The sequence below is a fragment of the Crassostrea angulata genome, chromosome 1 (assembly GCF_025612915.1).
Source record: "Crassostrea angulata isolate pt1a10 chromosome 1, ASM2561291v2, whole genome shotgun sequence".
In the NCBI taxonomy this organism is placed as follows: Eukaryota; Metazoa; Mollusca; class Bivalvia; order Ostreida; family Ostreidae; genus Magallana; species Magallana angulata.
This window is the reverse complement of record NC_069111.1, coordinates 51,289,995-51,309,548: the sequence shown is the minus strand read 5'-3', so window position 1 is coordinate 51,309,548 and position 19,554 is coordinate 51,289,995. Positions and strand designations below refer to the sequence as shown.

At 36.0% G+C, this 19,554-nt stretch overlaps 1 protein-coding gene across 2 annotated transcripts; it reads left to right on the top strand.

Annotated features, from left to right (window-relative positions):
* The first annotated feature begins 2 nt into the window (after positions 1-2).
* On the top strand, positions 3-19,114 carry LOC128189134 (MDS1 and EVI1 complex locus protein EVI1-A-like). 2 transcript variants are annotated; one of them, XM_052860622.1, is made up of 7 exons: positions 3-193; positions 5,563-6,260; positions 7,288-7,656; positions 8,057-10,497; positions 13,678-13,826; positions 14,583-14,666; positions 15,970-19,114. In XM_052860622.1, the coding sequence occupies exons 1-7, from the start codon at positions 145-147 to the stop codon at positions 16,182-16,184; spliced, it is 4,005 nt and encodes a 1,334-aa protein (XP_052716582.1). In that variant the 5' UTR covers positions 3-144; the 3' UTR covers positions 16,185-19,114. The 2 variants fall into 2 exon arrangements, with proteins under 2 accessions (XP_052716582.1, XP_052716590.1); XM_052860630.1 differs by lacking the exon at positions 3-193 and adding an exon at positions 1,970-4,368.
* The last annotated feature ends 440 nt before the right edge of the window (positions 19,115-19,554 follow it).

Below are 19,554 nucleotides of genomic sequence, written 5' to 3'. Positions count from 1 at the left end.
ACACGTGCCAGAGGTCAGTCCCAGCATGCATTAGGTTAGTTAGATAGACGACTATGAAGCGAAGTCGTAAGGTGGAAGAGCCGTTCGTGCGTAAACTTTAATTTCGACATATCCACGCACCCGCTTATCAATGAAGCCGAGAAAATGCCAAAAATTTCGAAAAGAAAACAACAACAGCCAAGCCAACTGAATGGTAAGTTAAAAATGTCAGTGATAATATTGTACAATATTTTTATTTACGCGTGCGCGTATGCCATTGAATCGATTTTTTGCAGTCGATTTTCAATTTACTAAGGATTGTTGCAGGAGCTTAGATGCCGCTAGAGCTATTACTATTTACACGAAATGCCAAAGAACTGGGAATTTCTGAGTGACAATTTTGGTTTGTTGCGCTTTAGCAGACGATTCCATAGATCTCTCGTGCGTGAAAAAGTTCCTAATATTGTTGCATTCGATCACATGTTGACAACCAAAGTGGGTCAGACCGCATTTACCTGTGTACAGTTTGAGATAGAGACCGTCACGTTCATTCAATGAACGTGCGTTTGATTGTCCCCTTGTGATAATAATTTAAGATTACATGCGGACCACTGGGTGACAGCGTACGTGTACTTTCACTTTGACTAAATGAACCAGGGCTTGGGGTCAATTTAGTTTGCCAGCTTTCAATTGTTATTTAGTGTACCTGTAATTAATATAGATCAAATGTATATTCTGTTTAGATTTTAGATACAATTTTACCTTTTTTTCATTTGGAGTGGAAGATAGACTTGGATTCTTATGATAAAAGTATATGTGAATGCTATGAAAAAAGGGATGTTTAAGCTTAAAACTGGCTCACTTTATTATTCATTTCCTCCTTCTATATATAGTCATAATAATATACACAACTACATTTTGTGTGAATGCATGAACAATAAAAATTATTGTATTTAGAAGTTAAATAAAGAATTATCTTTGACTTCCCATTAGAAAAAATTATCCTAGACAAAACTACAAAGATTTAAGTTATGGCATAAAAAGTTATTACAATTAACCTCAATTATTATGACCCTATCATAGCTATTAATGTAGCATTTCTTTTTTTTTAATCAGAAAGGGGTACACTATTACAGCTGGGGCACTGGTGTTAAAATTGTTTTGATTAAAACTTCAGCTTTACCTAATACATGTATCCCTACCCCAAGTTTGGGATGCTGGTGAAAAGTATCAAAAGATCATGTAGCATTTGGATGCCTATGAAATGTATTTAGGAGTGAATTATTTTTGAATTGTTCATTTAAGGAGCAACTTGACTTTCGGGGTGAAACAACAATAATCAACTTATATTACCTTACAGCCCCACCCATAAACCATATACCATTATAATCAGTAACCTATAATTGCATTTGTCCCTATTGATAATTACCCTTCATGTAAAGTTCTTATAAGGAACCACTGATTTACCATAGACTAGTAATAGATGCTAAGGCAAGATACTCCATGCAGTAAAACATGCCCTATACTATTACACCATACCTATAAATATATCTTATAATGCATGATCATGTGACCACTTTTTCAGTGTTTGTCTGTGGCCTCCTTATTTTAGATTTGAATGAAATAAATTGTGACATAAAGTCATAAAAAATATTTCATTAAAAACCAAATTTAATTTTTGAAAACACTTTCGTGACATTCAGTTCATCTTTCTTGGTCTCGTGAATAGTTCATGCTCTATTCTAATTGGCTCCTTCAAACTTTCATGATGGAAATCTCAGTTTCACCAATCTCACCAATCCTACACCCGTAAAATTTTACAGTAGAAAAAATTCACACACCCCCCCCCCCCCCCCCCCCCCCCGAAACCTAAGGAGTTTGTCTTGTTATTATAGGACAAGTTCAACTTTTGACTTGCTATGCAAGACTGGGGACTAGCAGATGACAGTTATATAGATAAAATTTGTTACAAGAAACACTTTCTGGCGACTTGCAGAATTCTCTTAAAAAATTGAAGTAAAAGGAAGAAATAAAAAAGAAGAAGGGGGGTCTGGAGGTCTTGCTTATAAGGTAGCTAGATTGTGTTTGAAATGCAATAATAGCCGGGTAATTAAGGCATTATAGGCGGGGGAATTCCTGGCCCCCGAGTCTTAGAGACAACCCTGCCGCAACTGTCTCCAAAGACCAAACTGGTGATATGATGTAATAGTTGTTGATTGTGATCTTATTCTTTAATGGTGTTTTGTAATTTTAGGTTGTGTAAAATGATATGTTATTATCATATTGCAAAAAATAGTTTTTAATTATACTGGAATTTATCTGTGCATACAAAGTGATTCCAAAGTGGTTAAAAATCTGATTGCCTTTATACATGATACTTTTAAAGATTTAGCCTCATATTGAGTCTGGAATTGACATAAGGCATAAAACATATACGGTAGTATATTTTTGGGGATGTACTTGTAGAGGAGGTTGTTATGTCTAGTTGTAAAGGGTTAAGCAAAAAAAAAAAAGGTGAAGTATTCAGTAGAATAACGAAAGTATATCAGATCTGCTGGGTAGCTGAATAGTGAATATAGATGAATATTCCACTGAAGTTATAGGCTGTCAGGTGAGTGCTGGGGGTGAGTGCTGGGGTCAGGTTTGGAGCATCGCATTGAGTAATTGGTGGGTTTATGTAATGATCACTTTGTGATTGATCCCCTGTCACCAAGAAAGAGCATCGGAAGACATCTACCCCCTAATCCGCTGATGATGTTAATGATAAACCAGTCACTTTTTATACACATTTATGTGTCCATTATGTATTACATCCTATATTGTGTAAACTGGCAGAGATGTATTTTTTGGGATGTACTTGTAGAAGGGTGCTTAATGTTATGTCTAGTTATAGAGGGTTAAGCAAAAAGAAAAAACCAGAAAGAAGCCACTGGGGTGTTGGGTCTTTGCAAAGGAAAATTACAAAAATATTTTTCAGCTAAGAAAATGGGGTAAGATAAACTGCCTTGATTTTTTTCAAAAACTTTTATGAAAAAAGAAATTAACAGATTTTTGTTGAGAGGGTAAAAGTATTTTTGAATCTTTAAATTTGTAAGGGGATAGCTTTTCCTTAGAATAATTTAACAGGTAGTTTGTTCTGATTTTTGAACAAGTGCTTATTCAAAAATGTCTTTTGTTGGACAGGCTCATGTATGGTCACATCCTAGCATGCAACATACCCCAGAGCAAGCTAATCTTGGTGGCAGGTCATGCATGATTTAGAATAAATTCTTTAGCAGAAATGCATTACCATGGAGTGACCTTCGGGTATGCGGACCTCCTCGCGTGTTGTGGAGGTGTTTCATTATCCTGTTTGTTTTGCATGCAGGAATGCCCACAACCAGGTCTCACCATGCATGACAGCCCCAAATCAATGCACGTTTTAAGGCTGTTTATTCTGGGATACACTTGTTCCTGTTGGCAGGAGAATTTGATACCCAGTCACATGCATCAATTGCTTTAAACATGTTTATACGAAATAAAGGATATATGTATGTACGGTAAATTGTGTGAGATATGAATTGTAGAAGGTGAATTGCATTCTCTAGAGTCTGTTAACGCGTGTGTATGAAGGATTCTCTTAGCTTGGTAGATCCTCTGTTTTTATTGATTGGTAGACGATAATGCTTATGAAATATTAAAGCATCTTTTATAGGCAGTTTATAAATGGCAATCTATATTTCAGTTCATTTAATGGAAAAAGAAACAGTGGGTGCATTTTTATCAATTGCATATTTATACAAATTTAAAATATTTGTATAGACAGATTGAATGATTAAGTAACAATATAAATTATCAATTGTTATTTGAATGTTGTTGATAGCTGTACATCAATATAAATACAATGTATTATAACACATAATTTCCAAGAATACGAGTAGGAGATAACAGAAAATTTGCTGTGTATCTAGAACTTGATCCTCTATTGATGTGTAATGTGTAACATTTCTTGGAAATACTACCGGTAATAAATATATTCTATGATTTTTTTTTTATTTAGTATTGAGTATATGTACATATTGCACTGAATTCTGATAATAATTTACGATTACTATGTGTAATTTTCTCCTAGAAATTTTTTTTATTGGGTTAGGGGAATCAAATGTAAGAGACAACTCAGATGAAGGTATGAAATGTTAGGGCACTTAAAAATGTTTAAGATCTTTTGAAACGCATCACTAGTTGGGCTGTCTTATCAGAGCGGGAATTCGGTGTTTCTCGTGTTGGCCTGTGTCAATATACCTGCTGGACACTTTACTTGGGTGGACATTGTATAATCTCCATTGTGTGGGAATTCAAGTGGCCAGTTATGTAATTCTCAGTTAAAGGGAAAATAGCATAATCTTCTGGGTAGGTCACACATTGGGGCTCTATGTAGGGGAACTTGAAGGGATGGAAGGATGGATGGAACAACCAGCTTTGATCTGTTTTGAGAGTTAGAAATCTAAAAGTGGTTTAGAGAAAGAGAATATCACTGCATTTATTAATTAAGTGATATTAAAATTTTATTGTAGCATGTTTTGGGGGAAAAGATATTTTTTTTTATAATTATGAAGTCCAACAACAAATTTATTTTTAGATAGAATTTGTCCCTTTTTTTAGCTGACCTCTTATCAAACCATCAATACTTTTACCTTGGGGCTCTATTTTAATTAATTGATTGATTGGCATTTTGAAATAACACTCTGTCATTAGTTCTCCCATTGTAAACCCTGTCTGAGAATGCATGAATAGTGGTGTAATTACAGGTATTTGCTGAAAAGCTTGGTCCAATCACATGTTTTCTTACCTGTCAATAGACTCAGTAGGTATATTCAACCAATGTGTTTATGCATGCTGGATACAGCCCACAGGTGTTCTACATGGCTGCTTTCCGGTCATGCATGACTGGAACAAATTAATTCCCCCCAACATGTGCGTGTATGGAACTGTAACCTAGAGCTAAAAGAACTCTATACATCTATCTACCTGGCCATTTATTTGATACATTTGAAATAAAGTACTCTGTTTTCTCCCAAGCTGTAATTCAGTTCATTTTTATGGGTAGGAAATGTTTGTGAGCATTTTGTGTGGGTATATTTATCGTTGACTCAGGAAAGTGAAAAATGTGTATGTGTTAATAAATAATCTAATTGGGAACGTAGTGACACAATTGTTTTCAGGTGTGATAATGGAGGCCAAGCGCACATGTAGTCAAGATTATGTAAGCTTCTAAGGATTAATGTGTTAGGTAATTTTATCAAAGGGTTTATGATATAACAGATATCACTGAGACACCAAAGACAAACCCAATCAGGTTCTAACAGCTCCCGGTAACAGTTTAAATAGTGGAAATGTTGATATTGTAACAACTGCTACATGGTATTAGGGGTATGTGTGTTAGGTTTTAAACTATGCATGCATGACCATATATATACCCAGGAGTGAGATTTGCTGTGTTGTAGATATTTATCAGTGTAATTAGGGTTGAAACTTCTATTCAGTTATAGAAAGAAAGCTGTGTTTGGAGTTGATTATTAGGAATTTGTCAATGTCTGCTTGTAGAAAATGCTGGGAATTTTCCACCAAATGGCTCCAGAAGAAGGCGATCTGTGAAGACAGTAGTAGCAGACAATAATGGGAACCTCATTGAAAGGCCAGACACAGAAAACAGAATTATAAAGAAATCTCTCAGGGGTTCTTCCTCCAAGAGCAAAACTAACTCTTCCAAGGAAAGCAAGGACCTGACAGAAAATGGAAACATGGTGGAAGAAACAGACACTGACAAACGGAGAATGAAGTCGACTTCTCCAGTGGATGATCACGAAGTCAGTAAAGAAGCGGATCCGGAAAATCCAGAGAGCAATGAGAAATCCACTGATCATCCAGAATCCATGGATAAAAGAATGGCAGTAGTCAGTGAGGAAGAGGGAGGGAGAAGTGTGCTGGAGAATGTGGATGCTGTAGTTAAAAAGGAAATGATGGATGATGAAATATCCGACGGAGTCAGTTGTGATCCGGGGAGTGAGGAAGAGGACAGTAATAACGAAGACTTCCAAAGCCTATCCCCCGGGGCGGGCCAGGGGTGGGGTGGTGGCCACGACAGCAGTGACATGAGTGAGGAACCCTTTCAGGAAGGGTGCCACTTTGAAATAGAAAATGGAATGTTCAAGTGTGAGTTCTGTGGTGTCTTAAAGGATACTGTCACTGAACTCAAAACCCATCTGAGGACACATACAGGAGAGAGACCTTTCCTGTGCTTGGTAAGTTGGCCATTGATGGTGGCTAAATTGAAGGTTTGGATAAGGTGGTGAGCAAGTAATCTATTTCTATGTGATGGCATCATTTGATATATGATCTGCTGAAAGTATAATTTTTCAATAAAAACCTCAGCTAGATTAGATGGTATGGTGCACTTCCATGTTGTGACATATTGTTTATCTAAATAAACAATAAATAAAGTGTAATTATATATTAAGTAGTTTCTTTCCCAATCCCGTGAACTTACTACATAGCACAGTGGGTTAGAGGGATTGCTACGAATCTGTAAGTCATGAGTTTGAATCCCGCTGAGTGGTTTTACATTTTTTACCTCTCCAACAATTTTCAAAAGCTATTTTTTGGTTAAATTGTGTTATATATGAAAATTCTAAACTGGTGAAAGTATTCTAATTTTAATGTACTTTATTCCACATAAATATCAACATAACGATGTCCCATACCACCATAAGTAACGTTATATGATGTTAAAATCTGATATTCAGTGTTATTTGATGTTATAAAAGTAGAACATGTTTTGTAAGGTTGCCCATAGAGCAAAGTTTTGGACCTGCATTATATTTCATCAAGAGAGGATTCATGCTTCAGTAGTTTATCTTTTTGTTACATGGACCAATGGGCCCCAATGCTACTGGACAAGAAATAATTTTTTGAGTTGAAATTTTTTGAAATTTGAGGGAGAAGATTTTTAAAGTACATAAAAAATTATATAAAGATATATTTATTATTGAGACAAGCATACCTTTCCTTCAATTGTAAAATTAAACTATCCTTACAAAATAATATTTATCATTTCAACAGTACATATTTAAATACACCTTTGATTTAAGAACAGATTTATTCTATAATTGTTAATGGTGCAAAGCCATGCCCTTATACCACTCTCTACAGATGACCAACGGGGAGATGCATGTCTTTATTAAACAAATGTATGTAAAAACAAGTTAAAAAGGTTAAATAAGAAAAACATTGTGTCTTTATCATCATATTTTGTTTATTTTACCTGTGCAGGTTTGCAACAAATCTTTCAATGCGAAGAGGACGTTGCTGTATCATCAGTTTTCAGTGCATGGTATAGAACATAAAAGCATCGCTGCCCGGTACCCAGACATTCGCAAGAGAAAGTTAGAAGCGGGAGAGCTAGTGGACGAATCCGTCATTCAGGACCTGGAGAAGAAACGCCAAAAATTTGAGACTGAGAATAACCTGAACTTTGGCAGAGATTGCCTGGACAGCAGTCTGCCATTCCTAGTTAATGGGGTGGTGGTGGAAACCAGTAAGAAGCGAGTCTGTGAGATTTGTAAGAAGGTGTGCATGAAGCCGAGTGATTTGAAGAGGCACATGATGTCACATACAGGTGAAAGGCCATTCAAATGTGAGGTGAGCAAACCAGCATTAAGTTTATACAAATCTACTCTGTAACTGTTATGTGAAATAGCCATACATACTCTGTATTTTGTGGCAACTATAATTCTTAGATATTGTGATGACATGTATCGCTTTTCTCTGAATACGTTTATAGACTTCTAATATTTGTAATTGGATAATAATTGTTTGTCCACTAAAGTGATCCTTTTAATTTAAGACAATAGATGAGAAATGGCCATTTATAATGTAAATGATTCCACTGTTTATCACACATAAACTCTTAACAATACATGTATAATATGTATATATCCTCTGGTTAAAAATATATATTAATATAAGTTTTATTTGAAGATTAATTTACATAGAAGGATTTTGTGATTAGTATTTGTTTTATAAATTTCGTAACTTGCAGGTGTGTGGGAAACAATTTCGGGCCAAGAACAGCATGATGTATCACCTCAAGTCAGCTCACGGCTACATGCTGGAGCTGAGCCCAGGGCTAGAGGAGCGATACCAGAAGCTCAAGAAGCAGAACAAAGTGCCCACGATGGGCAACGGGAAGGCCTCAAACGATGCTTCCCACCATAGAACCTCCCCCGGCCTGTCCTCGGAGGGAGGTTCTAACCCAGCAGTGTACCCAACCACCCCCTCCACCCTCTCCACAGCAGCCCTGCCCCTATACCACTCTCTACAGATGACCAACGGGGAGACACCATCTCCCTACTGCAGTGACAAATCCTTCAGGGATCCACTACCAGAGGAATCCTTGGGGGTCCTCAAACACAAAGACTCCACATTTGAATCTGTCAATCCCAAGATATTTGCACCTATTCCTTCACTTAATGTAACACAGCTGGTCAAACCAGGTGGAATTACAGCAGGATATGAAATCCAGCAAGTCTCCAACTCAGGATCCTGTGATATGAAGGTGGACAGTGAAACTGTTCTGGTGACACGCCTGGATGGGACTCTGCCGTATTCGGGACAGAAGGTGTGTGCGTACAGGTGTTACCTCTGTGGGAAACTGTTCAATTACCTCAGCAAAATACAGTTCCATCTCTCATTCCACTTTGAGAGGGAAATCAAAACATATCATTGCAAACACTGTTCTGTATCACTTCCATTTCAGTATCAAATGCACAAACATGTGCGTAAATGCCATTCCACTTTGTTATCCAACACAGGCTTATCTACCTCAACTGCTGAATCTTCCACCCCTCCCACAGACTGCCTGAGTCCGAGTTCAGCCACTTCACTCTCTGACCATTATAGCGTACTGAGATTTAAGAGGAAAGACAATGGATCTTACTGTTGCATGATCTGCAAGAAATCTTTCTGCCTAGAGTCCTCTCTTCTGAAACATATCAAAATGCACAGCAGTCATGATTTCTGTTACTGCAGAGATTGTGGGCAAGGATTTTCTGACTATGATGTTCTACGGAAACACTTCCAACAACAGCACGAAGAGCAACAGGGAAGTAATGCATGTGAAACTCCACACCATTCTATTGCTGGCAAAGAGTGGAAATGTGAGGAGTCCAATGGTGCCCTACCATCGGATCTGTCCAAAAAGTCTAGCTATGAAATGGCCGACATCAAAGCTGAAAGTACTAATATGGAGGAAAGAAAAGCAAAGGAAATTTTGGAGAAAGAAGGAATTGGCGAAGTAACAGTGGTGTTACCATGTGACCCTGATGATGAACAGAAAGCCCAAGGAAATGAGTCGACCTTGGATGACTGGCAAGAAGATGAAGAGGAGCAAGTAGATGATGTTAACAGCAGCGAGATACAGACAGCTCCTAAAAGGACCCTGTTGTCAAAAATGTCCGGGAAATCCAAGAGGAAGGCATCTCAGCCTGTGAGGTTTAATCATTTGAAGGAAAAAAAGATGGAAGATGATGAGAATCCGGCGGAAATGGACAAACCAGAGGCTGAATATCAGCCAACAAACGACATCAAAGAGGAAGAGGACTTGGAGATGGAGTCTTCCAACAACTTGAATGAATCCATACAGAGTAACAACTCCAGAACCTCTTCCCCAGCCAAATCCATAGCCTCTTCTTCAGAAATGGATTACAAATTCCCAGGGGCTCTTCCTGCTTCTGGCTTTTGGCCACCACCCATGTTGTCTAATGCTCAATTTCCCCACTCTCTGTTGGCTACAGGACAGTACCTTCAGGCTATGGCTTCCTCTGGCCATGTTGCTAATCCTGTATCACTAGCACAAGCTATGAACAACCCTGCTACTGCTCAAGCAATGTTGGCATCAGGACAGATGTCTTCTATAGCTCAAGCCATGGCCAATGCAGGTCATCTCCCAGGCTCTCTGGCTAACGCCATGACAACTGCTTCATCAAAGTCAATGTTCATGCCCCCAAATTTAGCTTCTGCTGCTGCTGCATTCATGCATCCATCTTTTTCATTTCCTCAAATTTATGCAATGCAAGCTGCTATTGCTTTTCAACAATCAAAACTGAACAACAATGTTAATACACCAAATGGGAAAACTGAAGTCAATGATACTTCCAAAGCAGATTCTTCAAAAGCTGCTGCTAGCAATGCAGATTCCGACGGACCCCTAGACCTCGCGACTTCCTCTCCCTCAGATGATAAGAACAGAAACAGCCCGTCCACATCGTCCGCTGGGAATTTGAGTGACAGCTCCATTCGTCTCCCTGATGATGGATCCCCCAACACCAGTACCCCGGGGGAGCTGGCTGAGGACTACAGGGACAGTCTAGTGGGGATGCCCAAGGTCCAGTGGTCCCCCAGTGATGGTGGCTCCCCTTTTGGTTGGAACCACATGACGGCTGATGGCAGGAAGGTGACTTCCCTCTCCAGAACTCACTCCAGGTAAACAGCATAGGTATTAAGTAGATCCTTTTGGAACAAACATCTGAATGCCAAAGGCTCAAGTGATCTTTTCTGATCACAATTTGTCCGTTGTCTGTCGTCGTTGTCGTCGTCGTTGTTGTTGTAAACTTTTCACATTTTCATCTTCTTCTCAAGAACCACTGGGCCAATTTCAACCAAACTTGCCATAAAGTGATGCCATAGGTGAAGGGGATTCAGGTTTGTTCAAATGAAGAGCCAAGCCCTCTTTCAAGGGGAGATAATTAGGAATTAGTGAAAAAGTAATGGTGTATTTTAAAAATCTTCTCTAGAACCAATTGGCCAGAAAAGCTGTAACTTGCGTGGAAGCATCTTCAGGTGGTGTAGATTCAAGTTTGTTCAAATCATGATCCCCGGGGGTACAGTGGGGCCACAATTGGGGGTCGAATTTTTACATAGGAATATTTAGAAAAATATCTTGAAAATCTTCTTCTCTAGAACCAATTGGCCAGAAAAGCTGTAACTTGCGTGGAAGCATCCTCAGGTGGTGTAGATTCAAGTTTGTTCAAATCATGTTCCCCGGGGGTACGGTGGGGCCACAATTTGGGGTCGAAGTTTTACATAGGAATATATAGAAAAATATCTTTAAAAATCTTCTTCTCTAGAACCAATTGGCCTAAAAAGCTGTAACTTGCGTGGAAGCATCTTCAGGTAGTGAAGATTCAAATTTGTTGTCCCCCGCCGCAACGCGGAGCGGGGACATAGAAATGCCGGGCGTCCGTCCGTCCATGGGTCCGTGTGTCCGTGGGTCCGTGTGTCTGTGGGTCCGTGCGTCCGTGGGTCCGTGCGTCCGTCCGTCACACTTTTTGTAAGCGCTCTCATGCCTACAAATTTTGACGGATTTTCATTAAATTTATACCAAATGTTTATACCACTATTACCTTGGTCAAGTTCGAAAATCAGCATTGGTCGATACTTTTTGTTGGAGTTATGGGACTTTGACTGCAATAATGACTCTGTTTTATCCAAAAATTGACCTTGTAAGCGCTCTCATGCCTACAAATTTTGACGGATTTTCATTAAATTTATACCAAATGTTTATACCACTACTACCTTGGTCAAGTTCGAAAATCAGCATTGGTTGATACTTTTTGTTGGCGTTATGGGACTTTGACTGCAATAATGACTCCGTTTTATCCAAAAATTGTTCTTGTAAGCGCTCTCATGCCTACAAATTTTGACAGATTTTCATTAAATTTATACCAAATGTTTATACCACTAATACTTTGGTCAAGTTCAAAAATCAGCATTGTTCGATACTTTTTGTTGGTGTTATGGGACTTGGCCACAATCATGACTCCGTTTTATCCAAAAATTGACCTTGTAAGCGCTCTCATGCCTACAAATTTTGACGGATTTTCATTAAATTTATACCAAATGTTTATACTACTATTACCTTGGTCAAGTTCGAAAATCAGCGTTAGTCGATACTTTTTGTTGGCGTTTTAGGACTTTGACCGCAATAATGACTCCGTTTTTCCAAAAATTGACCTTGTAAGCGCTCTCATGCCTACAAATTTTGACAGATTTTCATTAAATTTATACCAAATGTTTATACCACTAATACTTTGGTCAAGTTCAAAAATCAGCATTGTTCGATACTTTTTGTTGGTGTTATGGGACTTGGCCACAATCATGACTCCGTTTTTTTTCCAAAAATTGACCTTGTAAGCGCTCTCATGCCTACAAATTTTGACGGATTTTCATTAAATTTATACCAAATGTTTATACTACTATTACCTTGGTCAAGTTCGAAAATCAGCCTTGGTCGATAGACTCGATACTATTATACTGCTTGACCGGCGGGGGACTCTGGAATTCTATTCTTGTTCAAATAATGATCCCCAGGGGTACGATGGGGCCACAATTGAGGGTCGAATTTTTTGCATAGGAATATATAGAAAAATATCTTTAAAAATCTTCTTCTCAAGAACCAAATGGCCAGAAAAGCTGTAACTTGCATGGAAGCATCCTCAGGTAGTGTAGATTCAAGTTTCAAATCATGATCCCCAGGGGTACGATGGGGCCACAATTGGGGGGTCAAGTTTTTACATAGAAATGTAAAGAGAAATATCTTAGTTTTGAAAATCAATTGAGCAGAAAAGCTGTTACTTGAGTGAAAGCGTTCTCAGGTAGTGTTATATATATAGAGAGAAAAATCTTTTAAAAATCAAATAAAATAGGATGAAACTATAAAGGGGGGGGGGGTCAAATTTTTACATTGGAAATAAATTTGATATTCTCTAAAATATTTAGTGTATAGTATTACTAATGTGCAATCATATTGACATTTGTTGATTCTCAGTTGTTTAGACTGTGGTCCTGGATAATTGTTGTGCCACATATAAGGTTCAAAGTTTGATGTAGGTTTATATCTAGCTGATTTTATTATGTCTAGTGTTGCTCAGGTGAGCGATGTGGCCCATGGGCCTCTTGTTTAGCTCACCTTAGCTTAAAGCGGAAGACCAATTAAATTTGAGAATGTTTTTAATTTGAGCGCCTTAAGGTACAATTTTCTTCCTTCACATATAGGATTTTTTTTAATAAAATACAATAACTAGCTAGTACAATGTAGTTGAAGATGAATATGTAACTATAGATATGCATATTCTCATATAATTTGATCGTCTTATAAAGTGAGGGGACAGAACTAAAATAAAGGGAAATGGAAGTTAACAGTGTACCCCTACCAAAGATTTAGTTTTACATCTTGCATAGGATCTTGTTTTTGGTAAAAATGGTATTTCAAAAGGGTACAATGTCAAAGATTAAGTGTAGGAAAATAAAATTTGGATATAGTTTACTTTATGGTATTCTTTTTTTGTTTTTCTACCGAGGGCACATGGCACAATGGCACAATATCCTTTAAACACCCATATAAAGTCATTGTTGCTCAGGTGAGCGATGTGGCCCCATGGGCCTCTTGTTTTTAAAAAGGAGGATGGGGGTTTAGTTGGCTTCAACAGTTGATTGTAAAGTTTACACTAAATGGTATATTTACCAGTTTTATAATAAAAAAGGTTTTGTAAAACTTCTGGTGTTACAAGGAGAGTATATAAAGATTTTATGTATTAATCATATATAGTAACCTGTGTATATTGTAGACTGTAGATTGTGAACTCTATCTCCTGTATATTGTAGACTTCCTATTGTGAATTCCCCTGTCAATCGGGACCAGATCTGTAAGCCCACCACCCTGGACGACGGACGGCAGGTGTTTACCTGTCCATTCTGTAGCAAGAACTTCTCCTCTTACTCGGATATCAACAGACACATGGATTTCCATGAAGGTATATTTACAAAGTACATTTAGTGTATATTTTCCCTTATGTTTGCATTGGAAATTTCCAACATTCTATTTTCTATGAGTACACTTTGCGAATTCATGTGACATGAGCACAGATATAAACATTGCCTCGTGTTTTGATTATAGCTATTATTGTAAGATTAAACAAAACATTCAAACTGACAAAACCAATTTGACATGTACTAATGGAAATAATCGTTAAATCAAATCTATTCATCAATTAAAAGGTTTTTTTCAACAAAGTTTCTGGCACTATATGTTTAGTCGCGTAAGCGAATTAAATACCATGTTAATATGGCTGTTCCATGATTGTTTCATATCCTGACTAAGAGTGTATAAAATGGCTTTAAAGCAATGATGAACAAATATTTCATACAAATAGGCATAAGTATGTCGAATAAAAATAGAAGCACTGAATGCTTATTTTTGGATGTCATTGGTCCTATAACACACCAAGCAGTGCAGACAAATTATCATACAGCTCTAATGCGCGGTACTCAATTTGTCTGCACTGCTTGGTGTGTTATAGGACCAACGACATCCAAAAATAAGCATTCAATGCTTAAATGAAGACAAGAGAAGGAAGATTGGACTGATATAAAGTCAATAGATTATTCATCTCTTTCTTACTGGGTCTCTCTTTTTTTTCTTGTTATTTTATACATGTTCTAATAAAAAAAAATCTCGATTGTAGTTTGAAATATCATTGACATGCATCTGTTTATCATTAATTTTTCAGATATTCGTCCTTACAAATGTAAATACTGTGAATACTACGCCAGGACTAACAGTCAGCTCAAAGTTCACATGATGAGGCATCAAGGTTTGAACAATTTATTTACTAGTTCACATGATGAGGCATCAAGGTTTGAACTATTTATTTACTAGTTCACATGATGAGGCATCAAGGTTTGAACTATTTATTTACTAGTTCACATGATGAGGCATCAAGGTTTGAACTATTTATTTACTAGTTCACATGATGAGGCATCAAGGTTTGAACAATTTATTTACTAGTTCACATGATGAGGCATCAAGGTTTGAACAATTTTTTACTAGTTCACATGATGAGGCATCAAGGTTTGAACTATTTATTTACTAGTTCACATGATGAGGCATCAAGGTTTGAACAATTTATTTACTAGTTCACATGATGAGGCATCAAGGTTTGAACAATTTATTCACTAGTTCACATGATGAGGCATCAAGGTTTGAACAATTTATTCACTAGTTCACATGATGAGGCATCAAGGTTTGAACAATTTATTCACTAGTTCACATGATGAGGCATCAAGGTTTGAACTATTTATTCACTAGTTCACATGATGAGGCATCAAGGTTTGAACTATTTATTCACTAGTTCACATGATGAGTCATCAAGGTTTGAACTATTTATTTACTAGTTCACATGATGAGGCATCAAGGTTTGAACTATTTATTTACTAGTTCACATGATGAGGCATCAAGGTTTGAACAATTTATTCACTACTTCACATGATGAGTCATCAAGGTTTGAACTATTTATTCACTAGTTCACATGATGAGGCATCAAGGTTTGAACTATTTATTTACTAGTTCACATGATGAGGCATCAAGTTTTGAACTACTTATTTACTAGTTCACATGATGAGGCATCAAGGTTTGAACTACTTATTTACTAGTTCACATGATGAATCATCAAGGTTTGAACCATTATTTACTATGGTAGTCTTTTTGTCCGTCTCTAGAAGTCTATGGTCATTCTTTTGGTGATTTATGGATAGTTCCTTTTTATCATTTTTTGAAATCTTTTAGAATTTGTATTAAAAAGAATTCATATCAAACAGTATGTTGAACAAAAGAACTTAACGCTATGTGCAATTCACTTTTTTCATTAAGTTGAATTTAAAAGGCACTATTTATTTTATTATACTTAATGTCTGAATTTTGAACAAAACTTAACTGACTTCTTTAGAAATGACATGAATTCTACAGCGAACTGTACGCACATAATTTACAGGCATGTAGCAATTCATTGTGTTACCCATTGCCAAGTGTGTTGCTAACACGGAGGGTAACAGAACGGATTATAAACTGCATCGGATTTCAGTATTTAACATGAATGTATAATAATGTATTTACTTCAGGTATTCGAGAGTTTTGCTGCAAAGTCTGTAACTACAAAGGAGTGACACAATCAGATCTAAACCGACACATGAAATCCCAGATCCACATGTTGAAATCCAGAAATGAGTGCAGTTTCTGTGGGGAGGGTTTTGTAACGGCCAAGAACCTGGAGAAACACCTTGACGGGAACTGTATTGTCAAGGTGCAACAAGAAAAGGGAGAGTATTTATTTTAATCACACAGACTGAAACACTATTTTATTCAGGGTATTAAAAATCAGCATTTTTTAAGTTGGTATGAAAGATGATATTGTTATGGTAACATGATTAGAACCATCTACTTTGGCTTTTTCATTGGGGTTGATCAGTGATTGAATTCGTATGCATATCATTTTTTGTAGTAGTATATTTTGTTTAATAACACATTAAAATAATGGATATACATACCATGTAACATAAAATGTCACTGCAATATATTTTTTTTGCTTAGAAAATTAAAATTTGTGGAATCAAGTACACATATTCCGACATTATACCATTTGTATTATGAAGTATTATACAAACATAACATCCTGTGAAATAATCACCTTACATACCCGATATTGAACTTTGTGCAGTGGTTTATGTACTTTTTAACCTGTACAGTTGGATATTGCACTTTCACACAAGATTTCACACACTTAATTAAGAGATGACAAATTAAGTAATGAAGAGATTACCATACATTTAGTCTTTAGTTTGTGAACATTTGTCCTTGAACAGGGTCTCCTATACCAGGCATTATAAATTTCAGCCAAGGTGTACTGATTTAGGTGAAAGCTTATTGTTCATGTACATGGATATTTTACGTGACACTCTAAGGGATGTTGACTGGAATAGATGTATATTTGGCTCGGTAGACTATAAAGGTGTGATTATGGCCTGAGACGGTGTCACTTATACATATCGTTTTACAACACGGCTACTGCTCTTTTTGGTGTGCCTGTAAAATGTAAACAGGAAAGCTGATCCCCCCATTATTGAAATCCATGTTTGCTTACTCTTTATAAATGATATTTGTTGGGTCTCTGTTTTGTTGTTTTGTTTATTTTTCCACACAATTTATGAATTTTTACCTCGTATTGTCAATGATATTCAAGGGTTCTATGTTCGAGAATTATTTTGAATTATTTTACACTGAAACTTAGTTGTTATAGGATCTTGAATTCTTGAGCCCTGTGGCTTGATGGCAGTTGTACTTTTGTTTGAGTAGTTAACAGTTGTATATTTTAACATCATTTGAAATTTTACAGAAATGTGTATATATATTTTAAGTTTTCCATAGTTTATTTGTCCCAAGATATTAAAATTATTCATTATATGAGATACATGTATATAATTTTCATTGAAGGTTTTTTGGTTGTGAGTTTATATATTTGTTACCAAGTTTACAATACAACAAGAAACATTCCTATTGTTGATATTTTCTTTTTTGTCATTGTGATAATTAATTTTCAATCAAACTAGTTTGTTAATTTGTTCTACAAGAAACTTTGTTGATACTTTGTAATTTTGTGTTCATTTTTTTTGCATTTTTGAAATGCCAGTGGTTCTGCTACAGATTAATCCATTTTAATGTTTTCTCTTGTGGCTACAAAATTTGTTATCCAAGTGTTAGTGTTTTTGTAATAGACCACCAATTTTGGGGTTGTCAAAACATGCAGTGACTTATTCATGGATATTACTTTGTTGCAAATCTCCTGATTTTGAATCCAACCTTTAAGAGAAAAGTGGAATTGCTATCCGAAAATGTATCATGTGTAAAATATTACTGTCATGATGAATGTATATTACTTTCGGTTTTGAAGTTTAGTTAATTGTTGATTCCTTATCAAGCTTAGTATTACCGGTATATTAAGCTTAAGTACCGGTATGTATATTTCATTTATATAAATCAAGCTTGTATGTTCACATTTACATGTACTTGTCAATTACCGGTAATTTCTCACAGTTTCCTTTGTGTTAATTTGCAAGAATTAACAGGAAACAGGAATTTCAAAAAACCACTTTTTAGCATATGAAAAACAGCAATATATTAATCGGGTATTCATGGTTTTTTCTTAAGAAATTAAAAACATTTACAGGTTGTTTTTGAACATATCACAAATCAAGGGGGATAATTTTATATTCCTTTTAAACATTTTTGTTGTTTTTCTGATACATTCCTATGTTTATAGCAATCAACTGAAAATTGTGCAACAATCCACATTATTTAAAGTTTATTTAACAGTGCAATTGGACCTAAATTGGCAGCCCATATTCATTATTTTTTCCATATCATACCATTCCTTTCAGTTAGGCAGATCTGAGCTCCCATGTTTTTGGTATCCTACACATGCGATTCCTCATTAGTATCCTGTGGTCTTTATACAATGGTTTGGTATTGTTTGAAAATGTGCGTCAAATTTGTCAGATTTTTTATGATTATGTATATTGTACTCATTTTGATTAGGTCTTTCTTCTTGGCAGTGTTTTACAAAATGACTTGCAACTAAAGTAATAAATGCTTCTTTTTCATAATTTAAATGACTTTTCAAATCCAGTCGTATAAATCATGACAATGGATATTAAAATTGCTATGAATAAATAGTTTTGTATAAATTTTACACATTGATAACTACATGCTATCATATTGTTGTTTAGACTTAAACTGACTAGAATTAGACTTATAATTAGACTTGTGAAATCACTACTCTAAAATACACAAAACAATTTCAGTTTCTGTAGATTGGTCAAAAATATGTTGCAAGTTTTTTTGTAAAACTCAGCCCTGATTTTCTGAAGGGTATTAGTGAACTGTGATCATGAGGTTAGCACAGAGAGAAGTGATCGTTGATCGTCCAGGATCGTTGTAGTTTAGTGCTCTCCTGTTCCTGATACTATGTATATATATACTTATTTACCACTGAAATCCAGGTTATTTGTACATACAGGTATTTACAATAATATCCCAACTTACATTGAAATTCAATTATATTATTATATTAATGTTATAAATCAAACTTATATAGTATATGTGTATCTTTATCATTCCATTTGTTGATATATGTACAATTCTATCAAGAAACCCTGTTGTTCATCGATTCAGAATGAGCTATCTAGAAATAAAGAGTTTAGTTATTGTCAACTGATTGTTTGCTTTGTTTTTAATATTGTCCTCAGAATTTAACACATTCGTTGGGGGGGAAAATTATGGACCAAAATATTCATGAAATTTAAATTCTTTTGTTTGTAAGTACACTTATCATTTAACTACAGTATTTTTACTGTATAAAAGGTTATTTTCACCCCATGTAATTTTCGCCCTTCTACACTTGCAAACAGTTTCACCTGATCTTGAATTTGCACAGACACAGTTGTGTTTTAAGAGAGATAATATTAGACATTGGAATTCGCACAGTCTTAAATTCGCCTAATAACAATGAGGGCCAAAGGGGCAAAAATAAAACAGGGGCGAATATTTTCTGTATACAGTATTGTCTCGTTATTGTGCAACTTTTGGGTGTTTCAGTGTCTGATGGAATGTATCGTATGTTAAGGTATGAGTTTTCACAACATTCCAGTAGT